The sequence below is a fragment of the Tigriopus californicus genome, chromosome 4, assembly GCF_007210705.1.
Source record: "Tigriopus californicus strain San Diego chromosome 4, Tcal_SD_v2.1, whole genome shotgun sequence".
Classification (NCBI taxonomy): Eukaryota; Metazoa; Arthropoda; class Copepoda; order Harpacticoida; family Harpacticidae; genus Tigriopus; species Tigriopus californicus.
Window position 1 is genome coordinate 1,392,669 of NC_081443.1, and position 12,022 is coordinate 1,404,690.

At 40.0% G+C, this 12,022-nt stretch overlaps 1 protein-coding gene across 1 annotated transcript; it reads right to left on the minus strand.

The window, feature by feature from the left end:
- Positions 1-104: 104 nt before the first annotated feature.
- LOC131878746 (uncharacterized) lies at positions 105-9,434 on the minus strand. Its single transcript, XM_059224854.1, has 11 exons — positions 8,999-9,434; positions 2,862-3,684; positions 2,361-2,772; positions 2,220-2,290; positions 1,877-2,057; positions 1,523-1,704; positions 1,235-1,452; positions 1,008-1,175; positions 608-774; positions 427-537; positions 105-361 (listed from the first exon to the last, which is right to left on the minus strand). The coding sequence occupies exons 1-11, from the start codon at positions 9,138-9,140 to the stop codon at positions 233-235; spliced, it is 2,604 nt and encodes an 867-aa protein (XP_059080837.1). The 5' UTR covers positions 9,141-9,434; the 3' UTR covers positions 105-232.
- Positions 9,435-12,022: the final 2,588 nt, after the last annotated feature.

Below are 12,022 nucleotides of genomic sequence, written 5' to 3' on the forward strand. Positions count from 1 at the left end.
TTAACAGATAGAGGGGTTGGTTATGTATTTCATGTAAATAGTATATTCGTTCGTCATCCCTTTTTATGTTTCATCTTATCAGATTGAATGAGAAATTGGCGGAGTAAAAAGAATATCTTTAATTATAATTCACGAAGGACACTCTGGGGGGAATAAACATCTTTTACTCCCGACACTCAGAATTGGACACGATCAATACCAATAAGGATTGTTTTAAGAGGTTTCAGGTATTTCAGTGACGTTTGACAACTGCTCTTTTGAGTCTCAAAGCAGATTCGGCGGAAATTATTGGCAAATTGTTATCTCGATGATGCGCAATCAAATGGCTCACCGATTCAAAGGCCCGATCTTTGGTCCTAACCTGCATGGATTGAAGTTGAATATAAGGGACGAACTAGAGATAGAAAAAAGCTGATGTAAGCTTACAATTCCTTCAGGGTCCACTAACAAGAGGTGCTTTTTAGAACTATTCTGCATCCCAGTCAAGACATATTGACCTCTGGAGCCTTGGGATTCTCTCACCAAGAAGTCGCCATCCTGTGAGGAAAAGTAAATAAATGAGTAAAAGAAATAGTTTTACACACCAAGAGCAGACAGGAAGCCTTACCAATTGTAACAGATTTTCAGCCTCTTGCCGAGAAACCGGGCCGTGAAACCAATCTTCTTTCAAAAGCTGTGATAATAACTTATCATTTGAATGAAAGAAGGAGTTTGGCGCCTTTTTTGATACTGGAGAAGGAATTCCTCCGCAAGGTGGCTGAGTGGCAAATGGACCTGTAAAGTAGGTCTAGAATAGAAACTAGTTCCCAAATTTCATTTCATGAACGCCGTTGACTCAGGCGATCAAGTAGGTTTGGAAAAGACTTTTTTGTGTAAAGAGTGAACTTAGAGCAAGAAGAGCAGAAAAGTGCTATTCATCCCCAGACTTAAGAAGAACGCCCACCGTCAAACACATCATTAGGTTTCCGGGTGAGTTAGAAATGTCGAAAGTATTAGTTGGTACTTACTCATGTCGAACGGATCGCGAGGCGACATATTGCTGGATAACTTTTTGGGCGAGGATGAGGCCGAGGATGAGGATGAATGCTGAAAGGCGTTGTGGATCTGAATGACACCGTCATTGACACATTCTGGGATATCGGTGTTGAAATCAATCAGATTGCTGATCGCAGACTCTGGGGGGAAATTAGGATATAAATAAGGGTGAATTGCAAATACGTTATTGAACACAAACCTTTTTTGTGCCATTCTTTTACGGCTTGTGCCGGTGAAATTAGTGGCGGAGGTGGAGGTCTTTTGCCTGGCAAGTCATTGTAATATTCCACTTCATCTTGGTTGGACGTTCGAATCGACATTGAACTTGAGGTTTGTCGGGATGGATGAGGAGGCTTCGGACCTTGACTGGAAGGCGGTGAAATTGTCCCCGGCGTCCGTTTCAGAAATTGCTTGAATCTATTCGTTTGGACGCAATATTTTGGATCAGGAATTTGCTTTAGTTGCACAATAATATTCTTATGCGTACCTCAACTCGAAAGCCTGGCCTATGGTGGTGATAACCTCTTGAGCCAATCCTCCACCACATTCGAGCACGTAGCATGATCTGACGTTGTTTTTATCTTTGGCTACATAGGCAACGTAATCTAAGGTTTCCGCATCACCACCAGAGGCAAACGATATGTTAGGCATGTCATGAACAAAAATAGCCTGAAATCGGAAATATGTAATTGCATGAAATAGATCCCTAGTCTCAAGCCCCTGTAAGGTATTGTTATGGCTAACACACCATTTTGATTATTTTGGAAAGCCTACCAAACCTGGGGCTTGGAACATTAAAACCCACAGCGACACTGAATGGGAAAGGTCATGAAGAACTTACTTCGCCAGAATCCAAGTCAGACAGTTTCAACCATAGAACCATGATCGTAAGTTGAACATTGACTCCAGCCTTGTCCATACACGGTGTTTGACCCAACATTGAGGCAATCTTTGGATCGACTCTCCGATTCTTGTCAGTCGATTTCAATCCAGATGCCTCACAGATTCGGTTAATGCATTCCCTGAAAAGATCGCATCATGTATCGTCTAAATGTTTATCTATCATACAAATAATTTCGCGGCAAAAGGTGTGTCGGGAAACATGAATGAGCCGACACATGCCATTGACACATTTTCATGAATAAGATGGGAAAAAAGGTTAATGGATGTTTCTCTCAACTCACTTAGCAATGGAAGATCGAGTATCAAAATCCAGGACTTTCATTGATGTATTAACTTCCAAGGACCCGATGTACTGTTAAAAGAATGTGCAGTATTAGCGACCGAATCAAATAATGTCCGAATCATAAATGATTTTCTCTTACTCTAACTGCATAATTCACTCCATCTTGAGCGAATAAATGGTCGGGATGGAGCCAACCTCGAGCAGGTTTATTGACAATGGATGTTGCTGCACTCATAGTGGTTGCAGGGCGAATCGGGATCGAGTGCTTGGAACAAGTGTGAATGTGATGTCTACCAGATCGATTCTTTCCAGTTTTGTTGCTCCGCGTGCTCCTATTGATATTTCCTCCCGTGGTGGGTTTCACCGGCGTTGGCAACGCTCTTGCTGGTGGTTTATAAGTTGGATCTGGTTGATATCGATTACGTATGTCGACTTCTTCCCGTGGGTTTATAATATTGGGAACAGTGTGAAGAGAGGGAAAGTGAACACTTCTATTTGATAGGTTATGAAGATCCAGATTGACTTGGGTACTTCCAACTTCTCGGGAATAGCTAAAAGATACAAGTTGCGTTCAATGTGAAGAAAATCGAGAAAAAAAACCAGACTTGGTTCCATCCGATTTATCTAAACATTTACATACCTGCAAGATGAATCTAGCGTGACCAGGTAACGATGGTTTCTCTCCAAGGATCGTGTCCGTCTTTTGCACTCCTCTTCCACCCGATGATGCCAAGCTCTATTTGGGTTGGGTTGAACCACCCTGAATGGAAAGTCCTTTTCTAAGGAGCGGGTCTTCTTTAGTCTACTCTTACTATGAAGACCTTGATTTTGAGCTGAAGAAGGGTGCACTCGAGCCGAGATAGCGTTGGTAAGGTCGAACACCTTACGGGTAAAACGGTTGGTGTGGGAATTATTCACTGGTCCACAAGCACTGCTACCACCACTGGAGTCTGAATCTTGAGAAATTTGAGATCGGACGAGGTGGTGCCTCAAGTCATGATACGAAAGATGTCTTCCATCTAATCCACTCACATTAGCGTCGATCTTGTAGAGACAATTGTCCGATTTGGATTTGTGCTTGAGCCGCTTGGGAACGGATCTCCGGAGAGCCCGACAAATTGAGAATGTTGTATTACCCCCCTGTTTGAATTTTGAGTTTGAGGATGTATTGGAGCCGTTGGAGCGGAACGACGAGCTCCTCGAATGTTCTCCAGATGAAAGTGAAGCGCCAAGTTGCTGTATAGGTTGCTGATGTTGTTGTTGTTGTTGCTGCTGCTTGTGCTGTGATCGTTTCAGCTTCAAGGCGTTCAACCAGTTAGTAATACTGTTATGGTTGTGCTTGGTGCTATTTGCCGAAACAGGGGAAGTATGTTGGGACCGTCTGGATTTGGAAGACCTTGTCGAATCTTTATCGGAGATTGGTAATGCTGCTGATTTTGGATGGTGTGGTAAAATGAGATCACCTAAAAGAGGAAAGTTAATTGGTATTAAGACTGTTGGGCTGATTTTTTCACAAAGTACAATTCTTCTTAGATATCTAAAATAGATCAAAACCGTGCTCTCGTCGACACTTTCCAGTTATTGTGTGTATGTGAGTGACAGCTTGGAGGAGAGCATGTTTGCATCTAAGTGCAATGAACTTTAGTCAGTTGTAAGACCTTTACACGGGGTTTCTCAAGGCGTTCGGTCCTATTCATTTCTATCTTCTCTAATGGATTGTCCCATTATGGAACTGGAACATTATCCGAGGCCACGAACGTTTCTCATTATTCTTGTCTTGTGAATGTTTGCGGGTGTGCAACTGTGGTCTTTCCGTCTTTTACCCAGCTTGCACCGTTAGCTTTCCTTCCTCGTCTCAATGGGAACACTTCAAGTTGTGCTTGATGATGATTTTAGTGCTTGATCCCGATTCTGTTCATTGCTTCTTCCCTCAACAACAAACGAATGAATGAGACAAAAGAATTTACTTTAGAGCCAAAGCGTTATATACTTCATTTTATGTCCATAGGATGGGTGAATCAATTGAACAAGTTCTTTTGGGCATAATTAAAAATTTCATCCCAAATGCAATCCACGGAGCAACGCAAAATAAATTTGTCTGCATGCAAGTACCTATATCTATATACACAAACTTAGCATTGCGAATCATAGGTGTACTACACATTAAAAAAAAGCGAAAAAGAGATTTCAAATTGCTGATAAAATCCCAACTCTCTCTTATTCCTTCCTTTTTGTTTTCACATGGAACCCGTCTTTCTTCCATCATCGTTCTTAAGTTTTCTGATGGGACGGAAGTTCTCATAGGCGCCATGAAGAAGAGGGATCAAGGACAAGAGATGTGACTTTGTATAATTCGACGGTCGACTGACTGAGAGCCCTCATGCCAATGTTTACGGGAAGGACACAAGAATATCAATTCCCGAATCGTTTTCCGTCTTCGAAACTCGAGTTGTGACTTCCGAGAATACTTCCCCTTCTCTATCATACAGAGGGCGCGCCATTGGCGGGCCCTTGTTCAAGAAGGCACTAGGCAACGGTTCACTCTAAGTACATCCATACACTTCAAACAAACCAATGGACCCCACAGGAGTTCCTCATTGGAATGAAAACGAGAGATCAATATTGGTCAAGGTTCCTTCCCCCTAGTGAACGAAATTAATCAAACTCACTGCCTCCCGGATGTCTATTCGAGACCAATTAATCCTGCATGAAATCGATAGCCATTCATTTTCATTCTCAAACTGCCCCTTGTTCTAACCATAACGCGAAACGCGAATAGCTCTGGATAATTTTTTTCAAACCCTCAATGGAACCCAAGGAACAAGAGCCAGAAGAAGCAAGAAAGGAAAGCCCTCTGTCCCTCTCTTCCCTTATTTTCCATTCCAAGACGAAGAAGATGAAGGCCGTACAGAAGTAGTAGTCTAGTTCACAGAGCTGCAACGAGGACGAAGAACCAACCTAGGCGGCAAGTGGAACTTACGAACAAATTTGACAAGGAGCAACAGACTCAACTACATAGAACGGAGAGGAGAGTCTCTTAAGTACAGAAGTAGTAAGTTTTCCTTCGTTGTTCCAGCTGCCGTGGCGTGTTCCGTGCCTCTCTCACGCTCTCTTCATTGCACTCACTCTCTGTCTATATGCCATCTTGGCTCTTGCCTCACAAGCCAGCTCGGCCTTGTTCATTCATTCACAAAAAAAAATCTTGCGTTCGAGGGAAACATGGATGGGGAGGAGCAGGAGGAGGAAAGAAGGGAGGAAAGAAGGAAGGAAGGAAGAGAGGAGGGAAGAGGAAAGAGGGAGGCCTTGAGGCCCCAAGGTCTAAAAAACGCACTCGCGGCTGTTGGCTGTAAGACAGTCTTACTTGCCAGCTCGCTGGCTTGCTCGCTAGCTTGCTTGCTGTCTGACCTGAATTCATTCATGATGGAACAAACATGACAGGAACAAATTGTCCACAAAGATTACGACGAAATTCAGGGTCTTAATTTTGCTTCTGTTTGTCGGTATTGGTGGCAAGGCTCATGTGTTTTTCCATGGGGTATATATACCTCTAATTCAAAACTACCGTAAGATGCATTCTTAAATGGCCAGGGGATATGAAAAGTAGCGTACTTTGAATTCAAAGCACAGAAAAACAGTCGCAATATTTTTCATTGGTTTATTGCAACAGGAAATGACATTGCTTTTTTTCGTTTCACTATATTGAATAACGCTTTTGCATAAATCGTGTTTGTTTCATTATTTTCTAAGTAACCCAACAAACCTCATTTATTTTTACGAACTTTTAGAAATCATTGGCTTCAGGTAACTTGATGAAACTCATCGCTGAGTTTCCCCAGTCAAGCTATTTTGCGGGACTCACATAAACGAATGGCTTCAATATTATCTTTATTACTAGACTCAACAAAAATTCATTGCCTTCATTACATCACACTTCTCTCTTTGCGCAATTAGTTTTGTTTATAAGGCCTGAATCGTTTCATCACAAGAGGATGTTCCTGTTATAAAGTGAGGAACTATTGCCTTCTTTGCGCACTTCAGGTACCAAAAGTTAGTCAAACTATGCGGGGCATGTTGATCATTATAAATAAAACAAGTTTACCTGTCGATCCATGCAGATTCATCCAATTATTCCGAAATACAAGGGACAGGAATGTTGAGTTAGTTAGTTCACAAGTGCTTTCAAGATCTTATTCTTATTCTTACACAGGGCAATAGATCATGTTCACTTTGTTTACAGACTTATTCCACTTTGAGATTTGATCTCTAAGCTTTGTCAATAAAAAACACGATATCTGTCATGTATGTAATCTTATAAACGCCCCATGCGTACCAAATTAAAACCTAGTTCCCATTATATTGCTTTTTACATTTAATTTATGCTCTTTATTTGAAGGCCTAATTATGGTACATAGTACGTCTCTTTCTTGATAAACAATGAGAGATTATGACTCTTCTACGTCTCTCTGAAATAAACATAAACAGTCACACAATTCATTTTCATCAGGTGTTCAAGTCGAACATATGTGGATAATTGGGAACCTAACATTCAAAAGAGTGTCTTGAACCACATGTGTGGAGAAAAAAACAGGATGGAAAATAATGCTTTGGTGGCGAGTGTTTATGCCAGGTCATACTGGTCTTTGTGATCGACATTCAACTCGAACCGAAGCCATAAATTGATTTGATTTTTAAAATGGACATGATAGATTGGAGTAAATTCTCCACAATATATAATTTCATTATTACCAATAGGCTCCCCAACATCATAAATGAATTGTCGTCTTCTTTGGCAAATGTTTCTGGAGCTCCCCCCAACGCCCAATTTCCATTTTTGGTCCTCAAATAAATACTCTCTGTTAACCATAATTTATGAGGGTACAATTTTGAAATAATGTTGGCTCCTAATTTTGCTACCCAATCCTTCTACAATGCGTCTGCGTCTAACAAGGAGATTGAAATTTTCTCTTTAAAATAAAAGGTTTTCGGATTCGGTCTCTTTTGGTCTGACATTGGTCAAATAAAAACACTCTCTTTGACCAAAAAAGTAAGTAATATGAAAATTTTTAATTAAATCTGTTGTGCGGTGACAGGTTTGAACATTCATTTCGATCCATCAAACATTGACAGGAGAGTTTCTCATACAAATGATCAATAGTTCTTCAGTGGTGGAATGATGCAAAAGAAATCGATCCGTCATAGCTATTTTTGCTATTATTTCAGCTTTTTGCGGACTTCCTTACTGCTAATGGCAATGGAATCCACAGCAGCTTAACATGAAAGATTTATACCTCTGAATTAGAAAATTGATCTTGAATCAAACTTCGTCTGCTGTACCGTACATCCGATTTATACCTCTGAATTAGAAAATTGATCTTGAATCAAACTTCGTTCCACCTTCTAGAGTCGTATGTCCCACTTTATTTCAGATTATTGAAGTGTTGCTGCATATAAAAAACCTCAACGGCATGTGGTTTTTTTACCAAGAAATGAGCAAGAAAATATCGTGGAGATTTAGGTCGGAATCAAGGTATAAGTGATTATTTTTCATGACACTTGTCATAACAAATCCATGCCCCTGGGGATATTTAAAAAAAATAGAATAAATCAAGAAATATTTTTCAACTAAGACGCAAGGGACAAGGAGTCTTTAAATGGGAAGCAAAGAGGATACTTTGGGTAAACCAGTTCTAAAAAATGAAACCAATTTCTCAAACTTGTTCCATGATTTCAACGCAAACAAAAAAACTGGAGGGCACAAAATATTTCAACAAATCGTGTACGCTAATCTATTGATCAGAATCTGAGGGCCATTCATCTTTTTCTAGGTGCGAATTCATCACAAAACATACCCAATTTTGAAATCGCTCTCCCAATAAATTCAAGAACATTTTTCCCATTACTTGACAAAAGATATCATTTTTAAACTCTTTACAGTTGGACCCAGCAACGTGAGTTTGAACGATTTTGAATATAATGGAGAGTCCTACTTTGTACTTAAAGGAAGGAAGGTTACTTGTCAGCAAATTCCATTCAAATCGTGCAAATTATCGCGTTTGATTGCACAATGCTCTAAGACTGCCAAGAGACGATTTAGTTTACGGAAGATAAAGTAACTAAAGTAAACAACCGTTGCATTACTGTTTACCACTGATTCGTAATAACTCTCATATCCTCTCAAATCCAAATAGACACGAGTCCATTTTGTCAACTCTTGAAGTGTCGTGGAAAAAATGTATTTTACTTTTGACTAAGGAAGCAAGGTTCATTTTTTTTCACTTGGATTCGTTCCATGTCTAGAAATATTTGTCGAATCTTTTTTTCTCCAAATCTTAGACCCAAATTTAGAGAATTTAGAGGCAAAATTGTTGGTGGTATTTGATCAACAAATAAATCAGTCACTAGGTCATCATCGGGCGATATTTCATTCATCGCCTTAGTCATTTCCAGTCTGGGTCTCGAGGTGCGAAATATGGAAGCCTTAATCCGTACTTTCGTTCTTTTTTCGCACTCTTGCTGACGCTTCATTCATGATTTCGACACTTTTCAACAAGTCGGTCACGCTAGTTTGACTACCAAGGCTCCTCATCAGAATGTCTTCTTCCCAATCGATTCAGGGAATCTCTCGGCAATCTGGACAGCGTTTCTCGGAACAAAATATTAGCAGCCAATCCAGACGTACAGTACGTGCATTCAAACTCACGCACACACACATGCACACTATAAACTAGTATATCTAGTCATTCATTCATTTACGGATGGATAAACGACGAGACTTACGGCCACAACATCCCATGCTGCCATTGCTAATTGAACTTCCACCAGAGGAGAAGTAGTAATCACACACGGAGGTCTCTTGGTCCTCCATCAAGCAGGCCTTCCCGCTAGGAAAACTGATGTAGTTGGCGGTGTTGGTCTTCATCACAACTTTGAACCATGGGATTTACTCGTCAAAAAAATTCCACTGGCACACTTAAACGACTCTCAAATTCATCTTGATCACCCAAGGAACATGAAATAAAAAGTTTCGGACTGGTTGCGGCTATCCTACACCACGACGTGTGCCAACTTTGGCCTTTGTTGTAAGCTAGTAGTGGTAGTACTAGTAGCAGCAATGATGGTGGAAGTCGAAGTAGTAGTAGTAGTAGTCCTAATAGTACTGAAGTTGTAGAACTCGTTCAACAACGGCGTGTGAGCTGTAAACTCCGTGGACAGGATCGAGCGCCAGGAGTGGAGAATGAAGACTGAGGCAAGAATTTGAGCCAGAACAACTCGTCGGGGGAAAAAGGCGAAGACCGAGGGGTCGGCCTTTGCTTCAACTCCCCGTCGACGTGATGTAGGCCTACACAATATTCAAACACTTGCAGTAAGGGAGGGACTGCCTGAGAGAGAGGGAGTGTGTCATACAGATGAATAGAACTCGACGGCGAGCACCTCGTTGTTCCTCCTTGTACAGACGCGACTTCGCCAATAGTCGAGTATACATAAAGTATCAAGGCCCCTCTTTCGGCCAAGGACCATTGTAGTGTCTAGTTGGACAAACAAATACATCATTGAAGGAAGAAAACCATATTTTTGGGTTCCACTCAACCAAGATATTTGTTCGAGGTGGGAAAATGATTGGAAGAGTTTGTTGGAGAAGTAATAGCAAAAAACTTGTCCATCGATTAGTGTCGACATTAAAAATTACGAGATTCTCTACTCGGGACTTTCAATTGCAAAATTACAATCACATTCAAGTATTTACAATCAGATATCTTTACACGAAATATCTGATACTTACCAATGACGTCTCTTCTGACGAGATTTAGTATTAGCCTGCCTATTTGCGTGCTTAAAAATTGTGAACTCGTCAGGATAGGTGAAGGAAAGGCTTCCAATAGAACATAGTGGCATTTGCGTAGATTTGTTAATCAATCTCCCCATTTACCCCCTCAAAAGCAAAGAATACCTTTTCTGGCATGAAATGGAGGCTCTCATGGGTAAAAAAACCTTGTCCGTTTATGGGATCTCTAATAAGTTTGTAAAAGGTAGAATATTTTCGAAAGTCGGCACACCTAAAGCAATCAAATGCATGCATGCAAATCTGAACTCTCTTGATCGATTGTTTGTCAATAAAAACGCTATTCAGTTCAATCAAATACTTTAGAGCAAGTCTATCATACGGTAGAGAGCTCTACTATAGGTTACCCAAAAAGGAGGAAAGCCCTCAAAACACAGCTGTCCCATTTGAAGACTTTCCTACTGTTTCTGTGTGTGGGTGCATTTTAGTAGAGAGAAAGAGGGGAGCTAGTAGGTCTTGAAGCTATTCGTCAGAAACAGTAATACAAAGTAAGGGCAAAAATCCCAATATTTAACGCCAGTCTCCAACTAAAACGATGTACAACTTTGCACAAGAAAACGGTTATTGATAGTAAAATGGCATTTTAAGAGAAACGTTTGGGGGCTTTGAAAGTGAGCGAATATGTGTTCATTTAAGCGCGAGGGCGCTGAAAAATGTCTGTTCTAATCTCTGCGCAGAAGAGACGAATTTGTGAATGAGCTCAACAAAACAAACCAGACACGATTGTCATGTAAAGTGCACGTTTTTTGGGCGCGTGAGAACTTGATCGGCCCACCCACGTGTGGCCTTGAGCTTGAAGTGGTTTATGTGGTCTAATTAGGTCGTTAAAGTAAATATCACTTTTTTCTGAAATTCCTATGAATTTTTGTTTTGCTTTGTAATTAGCTGTCAATGCTAGCACCTACAGAGGGTGATAAATCAATATATTTGTCTGACCCGTCATGTGTATTTTGGAACAAGGTTGCTTTAACACTTGCGCCGCTCCGAAAAGCTACAATTGGGACGCTCTAAGTCATTCATTCTTTCCATGAAAATAATCGGTAGGCTCTATCATTAACTGATATTTTGCCACAAAAAAGAGGAACATTTACAAGCAATCCTATAAATAGCTAAATAATCTTTGATTTAGATCAATAAAAATCACAACACAGTTCGCATTCGGGTTGCGGAACTACTAGTTACTTGCAAATACCGATTGTGTACTCTTTTTGTAAAATGTAAAGGCACGGGACCTGACCACGTGGGATAGAACAATATTTGCACTTATATGTTGAAAAAATCGGTAGAATCTTTCTTCATTTCAATATTAGGCAATTCTTTAACCCTCCGCCTTTTGCAACTTGTTCCTAAAAAATATTCAAAAAAGTTACATTATATTGACCAGTTCAAATGCAATAAAAAAAATTATCGTATCTATTGTCTAAAACTAGAGTGAAATAATCTACAGGTAATATACAGTTACTCATCGTTTAGAAATCATGTATGAGGAAATCATGAATGTATGAAGAAATCATGAATGAATAATGAATGAGACATCTTATCTAAGCAATTTGAATGAAGACGCATCAAATCAGCTTTAGAAAATAGTCCAAAGCATGCAACACACATGATGCTCTTATTTGAAGAAGATATCCTAATTCTTGTTTTCCAACTTTGATTTTTTAAAGCTCATTTATTTGGCTATTGCAGTTCAAGTTAAACTTTTCGTTAGAAAGAGAATTTATTATCTACACTAGGTCAGAAATAATTCGGTGCTCACATACAATCAAAAAAGACAATTTTTCAAAATTTGGGATACAACCAACCCAAAGCAAGCTCACACGAAAAAAAATTAGCTAAGTTCGAAATTTTGAGCTTGGAATTGTTTTGGTCTCCTGGAGTTTTGTTTCAAAACCATCAAACTAGTCAATTAGGCTTCAACTAGGTGTATAATGGAAGAGTTACGATTGGAATTCTAATTT